General features: G+C 34.5%; 1 protein-coding gene across 3 annotated transcripts in view; it reads left to right on the forward strand.

The window, feature by feature from the left end:
- Atet (ABC transporter expressed in trachea) overlaps positions 1–21845 on the forward strand; it is a 120820-nt gene that overhangs the window by 91245 nt on the left and 7730 nt on the right. For 2 of the 3 annotated variants that reach the window (XM_072537642.1, XM_072537652.1), the window contains 7 exons: positions 11154–11468; positions 15495–15778; positions 17004–17294; positions 18828–19103; positions 19345–19587; positions 19736–19836; positions 19901–20056. In XM_072537642.1, coding sequence (XP_072393743.1) covers positions 11154–11468; positions 15495–15778; positions 17004–17294; positions 18828–19103; positions 19345–19587; positions 19736–19836; positions 19901–20056 — 1666 coding nt within the window. Of the gene's footprint in view, positions 1–10718; positions 10858–11153; positions 11469–15494; positions 15779–17003; positions 17295–18827; positions 19104–19344; positions 19588–19735; positions 19837–19900; positions 20057–21845 lie in introns of those variants that run through there. The other variant, XM_072537660.1, reaches the window with a different exon arrangement.

The following is a 21845-nucleotide window of genomic DNA, read 5'->3' on the forward strand; positions in this document are numbered from 1 at the left end:
GTCTTCCAATAAAAATATCCAACACTTTATCATACACCTATACCTCAATTAATTTTTCCACTACATAAAAATATTGACCGCCTTCTGACTAATTCATTTTCTCTACCTTTACTTCCCCCTGGGCAAAAAATCTTCCTTCAATAGACTCCTCACTCACCATCTTTAACAAACATGAATCTTCTAACATTCTTATAAAAAAAAACATTTTTAGAAAGTATACAAAAAAAATCATATGATTTAATTCTCTATACCGATGCTTCTAAAACTACCACTTGTGTTGGCTGTGCTTTCTTCTTCTTATAGTGCCGTGCATCTATAGTGCGTTGGCGAATTATCTTAAGGCCAGACGTCTGTTTTTTGAGGCATGCAAAATATCGCCAGTGTTATTTATGCCTGTCTAGTTCTTTATGTTCCGTAGCCACGACATTTGTTTTCGACCTACTCCTCTCTTGCCTTCAATCTTTCCCTGGATGATTAGTAGAGGGATTGCGTATTTTTTTCCTCTCAGAATATGGCCGAGGTATCCAATTTTTCGTACCTTGATCAAATTGAGTAGTTCTCTTTCAGTATTTGCCTTTCTTAAGACTTCCTCGTTTCTCACTGACCTCGGTTTTTCGGTGTTTTCTCACCTCGTTGGCTGTGCAGTAACCTCTAAACATGAACTTGTAAGATCATCTCGGTGACCCTTAACATGCAGATTTTACACAGGTGAACTATATAGTATTCTGTTGGCTTTTAAATGTCTCTCCCATCAAAACAAACATATTGCCATTTGTTCAGATTCTCTTAAACTACCCATTCAGTCAATACAATTTTCACTAGCCACACATTCGTTCAAAACATTCGTGACGTATACCAAAATCTCTCTGCTCATAATGTAACAGTCTCTCTCATATAGCTGTATTCTCATACTGGAATCTGGTAATGAAAGAGCAGATCATTTTGATAAAGAAGCTCCCAACCATAGTACTGGAGTCACCCCAATTCAACTAGCTAACGATCTCAAACTCGTTTTCAAAAAGTCAGTAGTGGATACTTGGCAAAACTTATGGCAATAGAGCAAAACAACTCTTCTTGAAATCCAATCGTTCATTGGTCATTTCTCCCTGGACTTCCTAACTAGAAGAGATGCATCGATTATTAGAAGACTCAGAATCAACCACACCAAACTTACCCATGCTTTCCTGATGTCCTCTGAAACTCGTCTAACCTGCCACAGTTGCAATGTTTACTTGCGAACACATCCTCACCGACTGCAAACAATTCACCAACCTGTATAAAGCACTGGACTTGAAACCTTCTCTTAAGGGAAGTGCTCAATAACCCTACAGAGATCACAAAAACTATACAGTTTCTAAAAACCGCTGAACTCTACCACAAAATTTAACCTAATAGATATTAGTTAAAGTGATATAATTATTATTTGTTTTCATTATTTATTATATACTTAATATTATTGTTCCTGTACCAATGGCCATAGATGTCGAGGTACTGTATGTAAATAAAAAAAATATTTTAAAGGAATATGGATCAACGATTTCTAAAAGTATATCGTTGGTTAGAGAGTTCGCATCAATCTCTAGACCCTCTGATAAAACACTACATATAATTCTTAAAATAAAAAAGTTTTACTAAAAACAATCGCTATGTCTACTATAAAAAATATTATTCATATGTTTGATAAAAAAGACATCAATCAAACAACAAATCACTTTGTTAATAATTTGATCAGATTATTTAAAACAAAAAATGATACTTGAACTGAAATTCTTGATTAAAGTTAATCTTTTTTATACTACTTCAGATTTTATTAAAATAACACACCTGGGTATATAAACCAATCCAGATAACTTTAGAAGTGGATTGGATTAAGAAAAAATTAATTTTTCTCTTAAATTTATTGATGAATTTTTTTTTCAACTGTAGTCTTAGGTTTACTGCTTGAAAAATACTAGCTACTAAGCTAGAAATATAAATAATTACAATCAGTTGGCGATCCATAAGAAGATGATGGTGCTTAGTGTTAGGCAAGTAATTTAAATTTAAATTAATGCTTATTGTGATCTGAATGATAATACAAATATATTCTAACTAAGGGATTAACTCGTGTTGTCCTCGAAAATGTGTGCTGGAAACAGTTACCTGTTTGTCCTACATATGTTGTCCATAATTGTCTTATTTGCTCAAAATGCCTTGTTGACGCAAAGCTTGAAAATTGCAAACTACAGCATTCTAAAAACAACATACATTATAAATTATAAAAAAAGCAAATTATTCTATTTTATTTTTGCACTATTTTCCTCATATCCTTAGGCTCCCGGCAATTTTCGATTATTCTTTACATCACCCTTCCAATCTTCTGCTTTTAATTTTTTCAAGTTTTCTTTAACGTTGTCCCATCTTTTCTCAATATTCAGGATTCAGATTCACCTATTTGTGTTGGTTTGATTACAATCTTGTAAATTCTTATTTTTGTTTTTCTTGACACGAATTAGTATAATATTTCGTTAATTTTTTTCATTTTGTTTTATAATTTTGGCCTTTATTTTCTGTATATATAACAGGCGAGTCTTCTAGCTGGCGCCGTTTCCCACATCTAATTTCTAGCGTTTTCTCTCTAAGCAATTTCAATTGTTAAACCTTTGTAGGTCACTGCATCATTCACATATCTCTATGACCGTCTTGGTCTATGGCGGAATCCATTTTTCTATCTTTTTTGGCCATCTATTTCCAGGCATTCTCTGCAGGTGTCCATACCATTTTAGTCTTTTGGCTGCAATTATGTATGTCTATTATGTTTAGCTCAATTTCCATTTCTCTCCTATCTTCGTTCCTCATCCTATCATGTCTAGTGAGCTGGCAACATCGTCTCCAAAAGTTCATTTCCATGGCTTTAATTTTTAATTTCCTTTGATTCGTTTCACAGAGATCAGTGCAGCAGAACCCAATACTTTCTATTATTCTATTCCTCATCCTATCATGTCTAGTGAGCTGGCAACATCGTCTCCAAAAGTTCATTTCCATGGCTTTAATTTTTAATTTCCTTTCATTCATTTCACAGAGATCAGTGCAGCAGAACCCAATACTTTCTATTATTGTTTTATAAATTCTTCTTTTATTTTCTTTTGTTTTTTTATTGTTCTACAAAAGTTCGTGTAATTGTCTTGCTTCACCAATTATGGAATGTGTTTCTTCGTTACTCCCTGCTATTGATCTTATTTGGACTCACAAGTATTTGAAGGGTTCAGTTTTATTATATATATTTTCATTTTATAGTCCCCAAGGTTGGGGGTTCAATGTGTAGGTTTTCTGGTTTTTCTCCTGAAACTAAGTACTCGTTTTTTTGTATATTAATTATGAGGCCCCATCTGGTTTACTCCTCTTCCAGTTTTCTAAGAATATATAGTCTATATCGCTCTCGTCTTCAGCTAAAATGGCTTGGTCATCAGTGAAGTGTATCGTGTAAAATCTCTAGTCTTCGATAAGAGTGTCCATATTGTAGCACTTTCTTCTCCACACTGAGAGTGCCTCATTCAGATATATTTTGAAGAATATAAGTGCTATACAGCAACCTGGCTTTAGTCACTTACTAATAGGAATTTCTCTAGTTAATTTGTTTCCAGTTTTAATGTTTACCGTCTTATTTTCTAAAGTTCTTGTATTGCTTTTATATATTTTTTTGTTGATTCCTTGTTTTTTTATTGCTACTCAGAACATTTAAAGTGGTACACTATCGTATGCCTCTGTCAGATGTAAAAGGACTATATGAGTTGAAAGGTTGTGGGCTAATCTTTTTTTAATACCCTGATTTAGAGGAATGATGCTACTCATACAGGATCGTCCTGCACGAACGCCATTTTCTTCTCCCACATCTGTTATTTCTGTTTCAATTTTATTTTTTACTATATTTCTATAGAGTCTTCAAAGTGAGTTTATGACACCTGTAGTTTGAACATGTCATAAATCATCACCATAATAGAATATGGTGAAAACATGCGGTAGTAATTCTCGTACTAGTTGAGGGCTGTGTTTTAGTAATTCGTTCGGTATACCTTGTGGCCCGCATGCTTTTCGATATTTTAGATTTCGTATTACATCTTCAATTTCCTGTGCTTTATCGTATTTCACTTCATATGTTATTATAATGGTGTTCGGGAATTGCGGTCTTGTTTTAGTTATAAGTTGTGAGTAATGTTGTAACATTTTTTTTATAATTAAAATATTAAACAATTTTTAATCCCTTTACCCCTGTTGCTGAGACGCCCATGGCCGTATTTGCAAATATTTACGCGGGTGGTCTTGTTTACCATTGTTAAATTTTATTGGAACCTATCGACTTCTCAGAGTATGGAAGAATCTACTTATCAAAAGAGGCCGAAGTAGTATACTTTATGGTAGGGCTAGGTTAATCCTTTTCGGTTCCAGGCGGTTTCTTTTTGATAAATTTAGTAAACATCGTAGTAAAGCACTTTACAGTATTTTTCTGAGAGAACGTAATTCAGAAGGTTTTATCTCTTCTCACGTTTCTTCGCGTTACTTCCTATGTTCGTTAGAGCCTTTTTATCTTCCTAGAAATGGATACAGTCTGGCCTGTCGTTTTTAAGTGGGAGTTATCCCACCTTTTTTTTTTGGGAAGCTTGTGAAATTTTGAGAGGAAGAATATCACTTCTGAGAGGGCAGTCTTTGAATAAGGACGCTTGCTTATCTTACCGTTCTCTGTGAATGTTTTCTTTAAGTGTGTATACACTCAAATATTTGAGTTTCTTAATCTAATACCATATTAGATTAAATATGGATATAAAGTACCATTATTTTAATTAACTTCAGTGCTTGATACTAGTAAAGTATAATAAAGTTCAGTGAAGTAGTGCAGCAGTCATCGAGATTTCATTGTAAGTTATTGTAATCATATCACCCAATCCTGGACGAATCAGCTTTAGTTGATTTTTTTTTCTATCAGGTTCTTCTCGCTGATAACTTAAACTGTGCATGATATTATTATATTGTATTTGTAAAGGTATTTCTTAATGATAATACTGTTTATTTCTGTATGTATACCACCATTTATTAATTGATGGTGCATTTTTTTATTTGTGTTTACATTCAGATTTAAAATCATCAGATTTATCCAAATTTAATCGTGGTGTTGAATATATTGTTTTGTTTTATCAATGAATTTTATTTCTCAACTCCTAATAAGTTTCCTGATAAAATAATACCTCTGAATATTTGCTTATTACATTAAATTATTATTATACCTTCGACCAGAAGAAAGATCAGGCTGATTATGTTTCGTACGTAAGTAGGTGGACGGAGTCCACCTAATATATTTATTAGTTGTTTATGTAGTGTGTTGACAAGATTTATTTAATAATTAACTGTTGATATCTTTCCTTGGACTTGGTCTCAGAACCTAAATATCTTTCCTTATCTCTTTTCGTTTCTAGGGTTTCTTAATTTTTCGCTTGAACCCCAAAAGGTTAAGTGGCGCCCTTTTTCTATCTTATCTTTGGTAATTTTACCCATCTATCTTTTTGTTTATTTCTGTATCTTTTCTATTATATCTTATACTGTCCTATCTTTACTTATTTCGTCTGTGGGACCCATTCCTGGTTCCAAAATCTGGTTTCGAACCCACGACTCTCTCTCCACCAACCATCTGGCTGCCGTCCGCAGTGTCTCCATTGGTGACCTTTTTAGCACCATCCAAAAGAGGTTTCCGAGGTTACAATGTTAGATACAAGATCATTATTAATTTAATTAATTAATTAATTAATTCTATTCTACTTGTTGTATAAGCATATATAATTGCTTGGGCATCTAGATCTTCAGATCTAACACCTTTCGATGTTTCCTGTGGGGCTTTATCAAAAGCTTAGTTTATAATTTATAGCGTAGCAGAAAATATGAGATTATGAATGATAATGAATTATTACCAATGAAGATGATAATATGATAAATAATATTATGTCTTTCGAACTGTTTAAAAATGCTTTAGAAAAGTCTTCGACTACGATCATAAATTTACGCATATATTTTCGATGCATATTAAATCACCCTGTCACATTTAGATACTATTACACTGTGAGTCATGATCGAAAGTACGATATTTACCGATATATTAGTTTTAATTGTTCATAAATACTATGTAGGCTGATCATTTGTTTCCTAATCTTCGACCTTCACCTCTGCTCTCGATGTCAATTTTTACGAGGTGTGTGAATCAGTGTAGAAAATGATTCACAACTGGACTGTGAAAGATGATCAAACGCTTGATTGAGTTGACTTATCGGACTATTATTCTGTCTAACTATGATGGAATGTTCAGGAATTCACGCTATCGAAGAACACTCGGAGGTGGATTATTTCGGCTAAAATATCTTATCATTATGGACAAGGATTTTTCTTTGATACTGTGGAAACATTATTTATCAATTTTACAGGAAATAATCCGAAGGTTATCTCTCATTTTATTTTTTGTCAACAATGCTATTATAGTTGCCTCCATATTTCTATCGCCCATCGAAAAAAGTGGCCCATGGCGGTATAAATGTTTTAAGAAATTCGAGTAGCCGCTGTCCAGGGACGTATCGCGATATTGGTTATTTTACCGTCAAAAATTTATTGATGTAAGTATTAAATCATAAAATAACAATATGTAATATGTATATAGCCAAGGAACAGAGAAATGTGATTTTGAAAAAAAAAATAAAAGAATATTTTTCTTTGTTTTATCAAAATGCCACCCTGTCGGAAAAAAACTACATAGATGATACATCGGCATTTTCTATTAGCGTTTAACGATGAAGTCACATAAATAAAACTGCGGAAGTATTTTAAATTTAAGAAAATAATATTGTTTCAACAATAGTTGAAAGTTGTTTTAGAAAGAGACATCAATTCGAACAGTAACATTTACAGAGATTCATATACATCTTACTTCTATTAAATATTAATTTTTAATCAGAGGAGTAATTTAATCAAAAAACTCGCGAACAGATTCCAGCTTTTGTCCCAGAAGTCGTATTTAAACTGGAAAAAAAGAAACCTCAGATTTCTTAAGTTCTACAAAATTTCTGAAGGGAATTGTGTTCTGGTGAAAATAAGACAGGTGGTATATTTTCGACGGAATAACTAAAATTGAATTTTTACAATACGAAACAACTGGGAGCTGTTTCTGAGAAAGACTGGGACCTATTATATTGGAGAATTTACAGGGTGTTCTAATTTGGGAATTTACTGGATTTCGAAACCTCGGGAGGGTTATCTCGACAATGTATTTAAATAATTTTCTATTTTTAACAATGGATGAAAAACAAAAAAAAAATAAATGAAGAAATTCTTATATGACAAAAGAACAGATCCTTATATGTATAACAAAAGAGGAAATTTAATATAACATATTAATACGTGGAATAGCCGAACATATAATACGATGTTATACTAATAATAATTGATCTCGGGGTTTTTAGAGTCTCATAGAGTACACATAGAGTACTCCTTGAGTGAGCAAGTATCCACGATCTGTCCATTTTACTTATTGATTCGAATACGGCTCTTTGAATGATTGAATTATTTTGGCAACATCTGGGTCTTTCAATTGTTCCACTCTGGTCTCATATGCCGACCGATGAGGCAAGTCAATTTGCACTTCACATTCATTGTGTTCCATGGTGGCCTAGAAAGTGTATCGGCTGCCATGTTACGTTTGCCTGGTAGATAATCGATGGTTAAGTCATAATTTTGGACCAATAGTGACCATCTTGCCAACCTTCCTGTGGGAGATTTCAGGCTTAGCAGCCACCTTAAGGGTTGGTGATCAATCTGCAGGGTTATTTTCGTGTCTTCTGTATAACCTCTAAAATTTTTTAAGGCCCATACAACAACTAATGCTTCTCTTTATAATGTGGAATAGTTGCGTTCGGCAATGGTTAGAAGTCTGCTAGCGTATTCTATGAGATGCTTGTCATCGATATCTCCTTATAGTAACACTGCTCCTAATGCATAACCACTAGTGTCAGGTGTCAGTATGAATGATATACGGCCAGTTTTCATCGGCTTGCCGTAAAATTGGAGCGGTAATCCATAACTTCTTAAGCGTTTCGAAAGAGTTCTCTTCCACTTCCGTCCATTTCAATGGCTTATTTTTCCTAGTTAAATCACTCAAGGGTCTGGATATGTCCGCAAAATTATTTATAAACCGACAGAACCAACTAGCCGTCTGAAGGAAAGATCGTACCTTAATGTTTGTCGGCGGTAACCCTTCCGACAACAGCGGTTTTATCCGGATCAACAGAAATTCCTTGCGGAGTGATCAAATGTCCCAAATATTTTACTTTTTCGCGAGCAAACACGCACTTTTTCCGATTTGCCCGAGGATTAAACTGATCTATTCTATCGAACACTAATTTTAGGTCGTGTAAATGTTAGTCAAAAGAGCTAGATAACACGATAAGATCGTCTAGATAACTTAAAAAAATCACTATATTACTAAGACCACGGCGAAAACGTCTTTGAGTCATGAGTCAGCCTCCACGACTTTAACTTGGTGATACCCCGATCGTAAGTCGATGGTAGGCCTATAAAATGTTCGCTTCGCGGCGTGTAATAAATCGTCCATACGCGGTAACGGATACGAGTCACTAGTAGTCACGGCGTTTAAATGTTGATAGTCCACGCAAAGTCTCGTACAGCCATCTTTTTTTGCCTTTAATGCCTTCCTCCAAGAGTTTATCTAACTCGTCTTTCAGTACCTCTTTCTTGACAGGTGACATTCGGTATGGTGGCAGTGCAGTTGGTGCCCTATTCACAGTATTAATGCGATGCTCTGAATAAGCTGTAGGTTCTCCCCCCATTCTGAAGGTATTCTTTCTACAAAACAGTCAAAACACACAGTCCATCTGGTCAGTCCATCAGTCCATAACAGTTGACTGGTCAACAGTCCATCAGTCCATAACACACTGGTCCATCTTACAGGATGGATCTCGAGATGCCACATGTTGGAGTTTGAAAATCATATTACGGCTCTCTCTCAAGAGGCGCAGCTTCAGGGGTTGGTTTGTTACAATGTGTTGAATAACACGAAAAATGGAAGATCGTATACCTGACAATCTTTTGAAAGAAAGAAAATCTTTTGAAGAGAAATTTTTTCGTCCTGAAAGACTTCTTTAGTTCACATGAACAGGTTCAATTAACCATATATTACAAATTTATCCTTGCTTTCTTTGCCATTTAGATTTATTCTTAAAAGGGTCAACATGATATCGATGCACAAGCTGCCTTACCAGTTTAGAGTAGCTTATTTATTGTCGGTAATACTTGCCACATCACGATACTTTCCCTTGCTTTCTGCCGTATTTTTTAGGGTATACTTTCCTAAGGCGTACCTACTACACCCTACGGTCTCGCCACTGCTTGGTCGAGAGCTTTGTTCCATATATTCGCAGCTAATCTTTATAACTGAAGCTAATCTTCATATCACTATCCGCCACATGTAACCTCGCTGGCAGCCTACAGGTCAGTCTACAAATTAAAGTCTTAACAGCGTTATTATTATATAATAGCTCGCTGCTACAGGATAACAAATCTCTCTAAGATACGTTAATCCTAGAATCAGCTATTTTGCGTTTTATCGACAATGTCTCACCTTGCTGTTGACCCAAAGATATAGGAAGATAAGATTGATGTCGTGTAAAAGGATGTGTTTAGCGGGATAAGGAATGCAATAGAGTTGTGTTTAGTAAAGAGTCTTCATTTTTTTATGGACTTGTGATGGACGTAGAAGAGGTTTTACACTTTACACTTTTTACGCTTTAAGCGTTTTTGGCACACTTTTTAATGTGACAAGGTGTCTGTGCATGCTAATCGATTAAAAATTTTCTTTCAGAAGAAATCTGAAATAAAAAGCCAAAGCTTATTCACAAGTTTTGTTTACCTAAACATGCGTTGACAATGGCTTGAACTTGTCTTGCTAATTCAGGATATGACTTAATCCAAGCACTTAGTTTGGACATTGCGATATATACAAATTAACGAAGTCACGGGTTACATAATAAAATTACACAATAAATTTACTTAAAAATTTACCTCAATATACACGTTTACACTGTTTGAGGCGAAAGCCATAAATGACACCAATGTAAATTTAGGAGACTCATACAACTACTTATTCCTAAAAGCTTCATCGACACTTACGTCCCTTTCAGATTTCGGAAAAACCCGTCCCATTAAGTGTGTATGTATGTTTCATTTTGTTTGTTTATTAGGATCGTTAACTGTTTACCTAAAACCTATTACTACAATTTCAAGTACCCCTAAAATGATTCAAAAAACATAGCTTTTATTCCTCGAGGAATTTGAAAGAACAATTTCGAGAAAGGGTTAACTCATCCAAAAAATATTGCCATTATCCATTTTTTTATATAAAAATATACAGATATGTATACGCATTTCTTGTAAAAATATGAAATGTATGCCAGATATGCAAAAAATGCATTTTGTATATATTCCAGTCTCTAGTAACATGGAATTGCAGGCATATCATAAAGAAACATATATAATTGTGTTTCTGTCAACGGCCAAAGCCCCCGGTAATGTCTTCAAGGTCGTGTCAAATTAAACGAACAATTTATTAATATTAACCAATCTAATGTAATGACCGCAAAAAGCAAACAATTCTCACAACTATAAACTAGATCTCTATACTTAAATCGTCGTCGCTACCACTTGACAGTATTAAGTGAGACATCAGAGCAACGTGAAAAGTCTCAAAAAAAAAAAATTAAAAAATTCTACAAATATATTTTTGATGACCGCTCCATTTGACTGAAATCGTGTTTGTGTCTTAATTTTTTTAAGGTAGGTGCTAGGTAGGCAGAACACAAACTAAATCCATTGTTCTATAAAACACCGAGATATTTGGACCAAATACATGACTTATTTCTCTACAATCTGAGGCTGATTCGTTCCCAGCTGAATATCCTGTGACTGGAGTGTCTAAAAAATATAACTTGTGTTTTATTGGGATTCAAAGTGATTTCTCATCTTCTGCACCATCGTTTTACACTGTCATGGTGACACTGTGGACTTTATACATAGAATCTATCAATAACGCAAATATAAATTATATTACTAATAATTTCTTTCTTTTTCAGTGGCTCCCAAACCAACATATACAATGGTTCTTCACCAATAACCATCAGCGGAGGGGGTGCGCTCCGTAAGGTCCCCAACAGCAGTCCGAGCAACCATAAGAGGCCAATGATTGCCCTCACACATCTACCCAAAAGGCCGCCCGTGGATATTACCTTCACAGATCTCTCCTACTCGGTTTCCGAAGGAAGGAAAAGAGGTTATAAAACGATATTGAAATGCATCAGTGGAAAATGCAAGTCGGGGGAGTTGACGGCCATTATGGGACCATCAGGTGCCGGGAAGAGTACCATTATGAATATTTTAGCTGGCTACAAGTAGGTACTTTTTAAATTTTTATTTATTTGTTTATGAATATTTTCAGCTTTACGTAAGATGGTTCTGTTTTCTTTTGCGTAAATACATATTAACCAGCATTTGTCAAATTAGGATATTATTTATGCTATGAATTAAATCGTCTATTAATGGTCTTCTACTAACATTTTCTTAGATTTAAGATAAATGATTTAAACTTAAACTTACATAAATGACTAAAAATTGTTACTGTTTCTTGTTGGTCATTTGTAGCCAACCATCCATCTTACACTGTTCTTTTCTCTTCTACATATATTATAAGTCTGTATTTTACCAAAATTTTCTTTTCGGTACGAAATATACACGCTCTCCTACTCTCTTTTGCTGCTTGATGTGTATTGACTTTTATTTTTTCATAAATTCCTTCAAAAGTATTCCTGATTCCATGCTTCGTGGACAGTTTACTTGACAATCTCAATTAAAGTTATTAAATATTAAAGTTATTACAAATCATGAATGTGTTGCTTGTGTGAGTCCATTTCAAAAGGTAAAAGAAATAATAAATTAGACTTACTCACAATCAATTTAATTTAACTATCCAGACGACCGGTTTCGCTTTCTACAATATGCAAAGCATCTTCAGGTCTCGATGCAAAGTTAAATAAATGCTGAAATAATAAACCCATATTAGGGTGTTGTCTAATAAAAATAAACAAAGATAGATGATATAAATTATATAAATTACAGTAATTATGCCAATATTACATGTCTGTGGTTTTTCAAAATGAATAAAATGTTTAAGCAGACAAGGTAATACCCACAAATTGGTAAAATAGTCTATTAAACTGTAATAAATTAATGAATGAACAAATAAATAAAACATTACTTACATGCCGGTACTCTATTAATTGATGGTTGAAAGAACATGTTTCAAACTATCCTGTATTGTTGATTGGAGAACTCAAGTCTGCTATTGTAATTGTTTGACAGTAAACAGGGAAGTTCTTGAGGAGACAGATTTTATCCAATGAAGTAGAGATAGGTGTAATGTAATTGTTTGTTTGATGAAAGTAATATTCTATACCATTAAGTTATTTAAAAGTTATTTATATTTATGCTAGAGATATATTTATGAAATGTGTGTTATTTATTGAGATTTTTATTTTTGAAGGTGACAGTTGTGAGACAATGAATGAGCATAGATGTACAAATTGTGTGGGTGTGCAATTCTATCAACTTGTAATATTGAAATTTGATAATTACAAATTAAATTAAAAAAATTAGTACCGATCATAACTCCCTATCCATTGTCAATTTTGACTTAACCATTGACAATTTTGACTTACGAATAGGGAATAAACCAATTCATTTTTGGAGTAAATTTTTATTTATTTAGACGAAAAAAGACCTAACCTTGCATGGAGAGCTACCCCAAATTTTATTATTCTAGCCTTTATGGGGTAGTAAATAGTAAAGCAAATTTAAAATCGTGACTGAATCCAACCTTAGCCGCCATCTTAAATTTAAAGGCGTAAAGGATATTTAGCAAAGACTGTTTTTGCTCAATATCTCTAGGTTCGTTCCTGTTTATGACTTGCTGCTGATGACCACTTCTAGGGTTCTTTAATCGCTTGTAATTAGGACCTTAAATGTTGATTGTAGCACAAAAAAATTAAGGTTATGGAGAAAAGTGCATATCTGTTCAACATGTTCGCAAATGGTAGAGAATTCAGTGAAGAACGAACGGAAATTCACGATGAAGATCGGAGGGGAAGGCTTTCAGTTTTAGAATTGGAAAAGTTGAAAGATATTGCTTGAAGATCTTAGGTTCACTATTAACGACCTTGCTTGGCGTATTCCTGAGACTCCCCACACCACAATTCATAAGATATTAACAGAAAATTGGGCTATCGCAAAGTGTGTGCGCGGTCGGTATGGCGACTGCTTACAGAAAATCACAAACAGCAACGTGTGTGTTCAGCAGTTTTTGCAACAATGTGAAGATAACAAGGAAGAATTTTTGGATTCCAATTACGTGAATGGTGCTACTCAACTTCGTCGAAGCCGAAGAAGTGTAAACAAACGCAGTCTGCTGAGAAAGTTGTGGCAACCGGCAAATTGGGACAGGAAAGGCCTGTTAATTGACTTTTTTGCCTCATGGAACAACAGTTAACTCTGACAGATATTGCTAGACATTAAAAAGACTGAAACGTGCGGTCATTAACCGACGAGGACGACTGTCCAGTGATGTGAGGCTTGTCCATTGACAATGCTAACCTCATGTTTCATAATCAAACTGAACAACTGAGAATTTTTGGCTGGATTGTTGTCCCCACCCGCCCCCCCCCCCTCCTACAGACCTAGCACCAAGTGATTATCACTTATTTAGAAAATTAAGGGAATACTTGGGTGGTTTACGGCTTTCAGTACCGATAATGAAGTTAAGGAAGAGGTTACTCGATTCCTCAAAGGATTGGCGGTAAAATTCTATAACATGGGGATAAAAAAGTTGGAGTATAGTCTGTAAAAGCGTTTGGACAGAAACGGTGATTATGTAGAAAAATAGCGTAAATTTTAAGTTTGAAAATGATGTATAACGCTAAGAACAAAAATAAAGCTGTCTGTATTTAAAATTCATGGAAACCTTGTAACGTAACTTGTTTGGATGGGAAGTGGGGGATGGAAAGAGAAGCAGCAGAAAATCCAGGTACAATTTAGTTTAGCTTGCAAACCGGCGCTCAAGGATTTGAAGGACAACGATGAGCTTTGGGACGTGTGTATATAGATTTGGAACGGTGGTATATTTAAAAAAATTGGGAATTGAAATGTACTAATGAAAATGAGAGAATTTGGTACTAAACGAAAGGGGAAAAATAAAGAGCGCCACCTAGTCCTTTGTCGAGGGACGAGGAAAACTCGACACTTGACGTATCAGAAGATTGGCTTAAGGAGGATAAAAAAATAGGCTAAACTTAAAAAACCAATATACATACGTAGTCAAAAAAAAATAACCACACTTACCTTATAATTTCTCTCTGATTTACCTTCTTATTAGTTACCAGAAGAGTCTGTTGTCTACGGGAACCAATAGGTAAAAGAGACGATTTTAGTTTTCATTGTCCAAAAAGTCTGTGTGGGGTTAGTCAGGACTAGGAATTATTACTAAGGGTTGGTTAAGGTAAAGATTTTAAATTGAGGATGGAAATTATATGAATGATATGTCGAAAAATATAATATAATTTTTGGCATGTGAAAAATTAAACAAAGCTTATACTCTCTTATCTTTTTTTTTTTTGGAAAAAAAACCTTTTTTATAATGGTTAGCAAAATATTTCCAATTATATGATGTAAAAACAATAAATAATAAAATAAAAAAGTAAAAAACGGAGATAAAGGTATTACCAATGCTGTTTATAATCTCCCAATAAATCTAATCTAACTTTTTATGCCAAAGTTAGATTTACCGAAATTATGCCAAAGGTCACAATTCAACCCCCGTAGCATTTTATTGCGTGTACATAGAGAATTGATGGTGCCACTAGATGAAAGACATTCGATTCTATTTTAGGGTAGTAGGTAAATGAAAAGCCCTGGAATATTATAGTAGTTGATTGTAATAATAAATTACAAAAATAGCCTATTAAATGCTACTGAATCGATATTTCTGTCTAAAAAAGTATCGACATTATTATGCAATAATAACCAGGCCATAAACAGTTTTGTATTTTAGAAATTGAAGCAGAGGTGTACTGTCGATAAGGGGACTTCTCAAGGCTCATTTTGAGCGTAAAATAAAAAAATATTAAAGAATTGAACGCCAAATACAAGATTTCTCAGAAATTAATGTCTACATTTTTGATACTCAACTATAGCATATCTATATTATCCATAATATCAAAAAACAGAGAAATAATAGATTGACTTGATTTAGAAAAATATTAGAAGAAAGGGGGCTTGAAACCTACATTTTATTGCCAATAAATATCACTATATCAACTCTATCCTATGACATTCTTCCCTCTATAGTTTGATACATTTTACCTTTCCAGAACGTCAAATCTGAGTGGGCAGGTTATGATCAACGGCAAAGAGCGCAATCTGCGGCGCTTCAGGAAGATGTCCTGTTACATCATGCAGGACGACTGCCTCTCCCCACATCTCACCGTCAAAGAGGCCATGATGGTTTCAGCGAATCTCAAATTAGGAAAGACTGTCACGCTGTCCGAGAAGAAAGTTGTGATCAACGAAATTATTGAAAATTTAGGACTTCAAACTTGCATCGATATAAACTCTTCCAATTTATCGGGGGGTCAACGGAAACGTTTGTCAATAGGTAAGTCTACTACTAAATATAAACCCTCATCCATTAAAAACAATTAAGTTGCCTGCCTTTTCTTTTTATTTTCATTATCTTCATTTGATACAAATATTCTTCCCTGACTGATCAGACTTAAGTAATCGTGGTGGGTGCATAGTAAAGTATTGTTATGCCAAGCTCTTGCTACGCCCTGATCGAACATGTAGACATTCGAACAAACTATACGGCTATCCGTCGGGAAAATTCTACTGGCTTCTGAGAGCGCTATGATACATGCTTCGCGACGATTCGATCCACTGCTGTCTAACGTCGCCGAGAAACTTTCAGTCAGTGAGTTCCGTAACGACTGAAGCGGCTATAGACTGTACGGTTAAGTAAATAAATGTTATAAATTAATTGTGTTTTTAGTGTTAGTGTAGACTTTAAATAAATTAAAATAAACATTAACAGTATTTTATTCATGTTTCATCCATTATCACATTCTAGCCCAGAAACTCATATTTATTATGCTGAAACAGTTCAGCAAACAACTCTCTGAATTCTAATCAAGCTATTGTTCTGATCAACTGTATGCCAATGCAGCATCTACTTAGAACATAGCTTTCCCATTGACAAATGTCATGCAAAATAGTGAATGCTGTCTTTGATATCTTCAATTTTTCTGCTATCTCACGAAATTTCAATTTAAGATCGACCAAAACGATTTAACATACTTTGTTCTGTCGAATTTAACCGACCAAATCTTTTAGCATCATTTGCGTCTATGTATTTGAAGTCAACGTACCAACTCTTAACAGTTCCCTCGGGAAACAATGGTTTATCAACACAAGAAATCCAAATGTTTTTATTGTTTAAGAAAATTACAAAACAAGCATTACTTAAACCATTATAACTTGTGAACTAACTGTCCGATTTAACCCACTTCTATATACTTTCGGTTTACTTGCTAAATCATTTATGCATTTGTTTGTTATATGTAGCCTTATCTATATTCCAGTGTACATTAACGACTTATGAGATTTATTGTCAGAGAGCACTTTCCTCCAAACTTAGAGGTCTTTTAATATTGATTTTAGATAAATAAACTTATATTCTTAACCATTCTCATTATAGTTAATTGATACTAATCATTATGTGGCTAAGTTTAGGATTGGGGTCCCCTGAACATCAGCTCTTTCTTAGATTTTCCAACGCTTCAAAGTATTTCTTATTTTATAACACATACTTGTTTTTATTTTAGGTTTGGAATTAGTAAATAACCCACCAGTGATGTTTTTCGACGAACCAACGAGTGGTCTGGACAGTTCATCATGTTTCCAGTGCCTCTGCCTACTCAAGTCACTCGCACGAGGAGGTCGAACAATAATATGTACTATACATCAACCATCAGCTAGGTTATTTGAAATGTTCGATCATCTTTACATGATGGCGGAAGGACAGTGCATTTATAGAGGACCTGTGCTAGGATTGGTGCCATTTTTGTCCAGCATGGGCTTGAATTGTCCCAGTTATCATAATCCTGCTGATTACGGTAAGTTGAAACGTTTTTTATGTACACAAAAGGTATTTTATTCCTAATTATTTTGGAAAAAAATATATTTTCACTATCAGCGGAAAAGTCTTCTTTTTCTTCTTCTGTTTATATAGACATGACTCTGTCTGTTTTTCAATGTGCCTTCAGTCGTTCCATAGTTTTCGTGGTTTTCCTACTGATCGTCTTCCTATTGAGGAACCGTCTTTTGTCGTCTTTACTACTCTATTTGTTTTCATTCGGCTTATATGATCGTTCCATTCTACTCTTCTATTTCTTCCCAGTTCTCGATGTTCTCCACCTTGCATCTACGTCGGATATCTGTACTTCCAGCTCTGTCCCATAGTGTCTTACCATCAATTTTTCTAAGTGTTTTCATCTCTGCTGTTTCTAACATCCTTTTTGTCTTCTCTGTGTCAGGTCTTGTTTCTGCCGTTTATGTAATTATTGGTCTGATGACTGTTTCGTCAATTCTGCCTGTCATTTCTTTCCCGATATTTTTATTTGTCCATATTGTTTCATTCCGGCAGCCCCTACGGCTCTGTTTGGTCTATTCACTTGATCTTCCACTTTAGTTTCAAGCTTTTCGTAGCTAGATAATGTGATGTCTAGATATTTAAACTCCATCACTTGTTCTATTATCACCCATTTGGTATTCTTTTTTAGTTTTTACTTTTTTTATTATTTCATTCATAATCAGGATGAACAATAGAGGACTCAGGGAATCAGGTTGTTTTGGTAAATATTTTCAATCGTTTTGATTATTCCTAGAGGTATCTCTCTTGCGTACAGTAACTGGATAACGTCTTTTAATTTGACCTGGTCAAATCCCTTCTTAAGGTCCACGAAACTTGGATATGCCGGTTTGTTGTATTCTAATGATTTCTCTCGCACTTGCCTCATTATAAATATAGCGTCGGTGTATCATCTTCCCGATCTAAAACCTTGTTGTTCTTCTGCTAATGTTATAATTTCATTCAGTTTATTTGTTATCACTTTGGTTGTTAATTTTAGGGCTGTGTTTAATAAATTAATTTAGTAATCCTCTGTAATTTTCCAGGTCCTATTTGTCTCCTTTTTTTAAAGAGAGGTATTAGGATGCTTGATTTCCATTCTTGAGGAATTCTGTTTTATTCTATTATTTTTTGGATTAGTTTTAATAGTTTTTTGGTCAGATCTGGTCCTCCGTACTTTAGGAGTTCGTTCGGTATTCTGTCCTCTCCTGGTAATTTTCTATTTTTTAATTTCCTTAATGCTTCCTCTACCTCTTCCTCCTCAATATTTATTTCTTCGTATGACTTCGGAAAGCTATATCTAGAAATTTTGGTAGTCCTCTTAATAGGACTAAAAAACTGCTTTGTATATGAACATTTTTGGATTGAATCAATTGTACCTTGATTTACAATTAGAAACTTCAATCTACCAAATGTTCTTTTCACCACTGAATTTGGGTATAGTACTTTTCTTCCAGCATTACTCATCAACCTACTTTTAAATATATATACATAATACACCTATATTCTTCTATTTTAGTTATGGAGGTAGCATGTGGAGAGCATGGTGACTACGTTCAGAAACTGGTGGTGGCAGTAAACGCGGGCCGTTGCACCAAATTTGCCACTCCAGATCATAGAAGTAGTAAGATAGTTTCCAATGATATTGCTAAAGAAGCTAACGGGAAAAACTCCTCGGGAGACGTAATATCTGTGCCAAATGGTTCTGTTAAGCCTACTACCCCCACAACGCCAGTCACTTGCACAACGTCACTTTTAGATTCTGCGGAGAATCTGTCACCAACGGAAAAGAATGGTAAGAATTTTCTAACATGTATTATTTATTAATTATCGTATTATTTTATTGTTATATCTCGCTATACTTATACCTGAGCTTATATGTTTGATTTTGACAATAAAAAAGGTTTTTTAACGATTGTTAAAATTTTGTAGAGTTTACTATGATAAAATTCTATTGACTCTATTTTAACTACCATTTTTGATCTATGTATTCTTTAAAAATAGTCATGACTTAAAAAGACACGATATATTTGCAGGTTTTTCGACGACAGGTCTCCAACAGTTCACAATATTGCTCAAAAGAAGTATGTACATGATTCTAATGGACAAAACGCTAACTAGGATGAGACTGGTGTCCCACTTTGTGATAGGATGCCTTATAGGCCTAATTTACTATGATATAGGACAAGACGCTGCCAAAGTTACCAGTAACGCAGGGTGCCTCTTCTTCTGCGTAATGTTTATGATGTACACAGCTATGATGCCCACAATTTTAACATGTAAGTCTCAATTATATTATTGATATAACCTATTTTCAATGTATTCTACTAATTTTAAATGTATGTAAAAATGTGAGTTTGATGAACTACGTTATGAAAGTAGTGATCCTGAGTGGTATCTTGTACTAATAGGATAACTGTTTTTCAGTTCCTTTGGAAATGTCAGTTACCGTAAGGGAGCACCTGAATTATTGGTACTCGCTCAAAGCGTACTATATGGCTAAAACATTGGCGGACATACCATTTCAGGTAAGGGAATCATATACTGTAATTTTATTTTCCGTTTATGCTTTTATTTTTGCTTTTGTTTTAGGTGGTCATGACGTTGTGCTATATAATAGGTGTTTACTTTATAACGTCCCAACCGTTAGATGTAACTAGATTTGGGATGATATTGTTAGTTACAGTGTTAACTGCCCTTGTATCTCAAAGCTTCGGATTGCTCATAGGTGCTGCTTTCAATATTGAGGTAAGTTTAACAAAAATAGCTAAAAATGTCTGCTTATTTACTGTACTTTATAATATTAAGCAAATATATATACAAAGAACAAATACAATTCAGAAAATAATTTCATTTAAAGATTTTGTTCATAATTTCTCGTACTGAGTAGGGGGTACAGCACACCTCATTTATGGTAAGGTGCGCGAAATGACATACGTCCGCCTGGATTTACCGGACTACTCCGACTGACGAAACGATCAGAAGCTCACGATTTCTTCAAAGTGTTAGGTTGTGTTAACTTCTATAGATGATTATTCTATAGATAGATTCACAAGTGATTATAGTACAAGACACAATACTTAATATATTAACATCGGAAGTTACAAAAACAATCAATAAGACAAAGCCACGAAAGGCCTCAGGTGCAGATGAGATATATGTAGAGATGATAAAACTTATCAATGAAGAAAATCTTCAGTCCTTAACACTACTATTTAACAAAATATATACCACTAAAATCTTCCCAAAAGACTGCCTTAGATCGACATTTATACACACTACAAATAGATGATCACAGTTCAAATTAATTAGCCTGATGAGCCATTTTCTGAAAATTTTACTTAAGCACATCAACGTATATACAGAGAATGCGAAAGAAATCTGAGCGACAATCAATTTGGATTTCGTATGGGGCTTGGTACGAGGAAGGCATTATTTGGCCTCCAGATATTACTACAAAAATGCCGAGATTAACGAAAGACGTGTTTCTCTGTTTTATCGACTACGAAAAAGCTTTTGATCGAGTAAAACACACAGAGCTCATAGAAACCCTAACACAACATGGTATAGACCATAACACGGTGGCCCTTATTAAAAACCTATATTGGGATCAAATGGCGTCGGTTAAAATAGACAATCGTATGGCAGCAGAAATGTCAATAAAAAGAGGAGTTCGCCAGGGCTGTGTACTTTCTCCACTATCATTTATTATATATATTTTCCGAAAAGATCTTCCAAAATTCCCTCGAAAATATTGAATAAGGAATAAAAATCAACGGAGAGTATGTAAACAACTTAAGATAGGCAGACGACACCGTCATTATTTCGGACAGTGCTGAGGGCTTGGAACGACTTTTGAATGTCATAACCAGAGAGGGAGCTAGCTTGGGGCTTAATATAAACACAAATAAAACAAAAGTAATGGCCGTTATACGTGCACCAAACGCCGACATTAATATTCATATCTACAACAAACAGATAGAACCCGTACAAAAATTCCAGTATCTTGGTTGCTGGATAACAAACGATCTTAACTACGAAGTTGAAATACGTGCTCTTATAAGAGTATGCCGCTTTTCAAAGAATGAAAATAAATATTGTGAAAACCAGAAAAACGAGTTATCTAAGACATATTTACAGAGAAGAACAGCTCAAGATAGAGAGCAATTTGCTGTAGTTATAGCCAACCTTCAGTAATTGAGAGGGCACCTTAAGAAGAAGAATCTTCTATTCAAACTTACGCCCGCTACTGTTTCATTGACACGATTTACTTATCCAATACAGCTAAATTGGATCCTTTTAAAATCTGCGCGACGAAACTTCATCGTAATTAGCATTATGTCGGTACGCTTTCCCAGTGGGCTTAATATGTTCTGTCTGCTGTCTGTGTCTAAACCGTAACGGCAACTGGAAGTGTCTACACAGCCAAAGGTCAATAAGTACGAAAGATTTAACTTTTATATGTGGAAAAGAAACAAAAAATAATTGTATTTTTAACAATAATTCTCTGCGCTAGACCGTGGCCTCTATATCAGGC

Source organism: Diabrotica undecimpunctata, chromosome 1 (genome assembly GCF_040954645.1).
Source record: "Diabrotica undecimpunctata isolate CICGRU chromosome 1, icDiaUnde3, whole genome shotgun sequence".
Classification (NCBI taxonomy): Eukaryota; Metazoa; Arthropoda; class Insecta; order Coleoptera; family Chrysomelidae; genus Diabrotica; species Diabrotica undecimpunctata.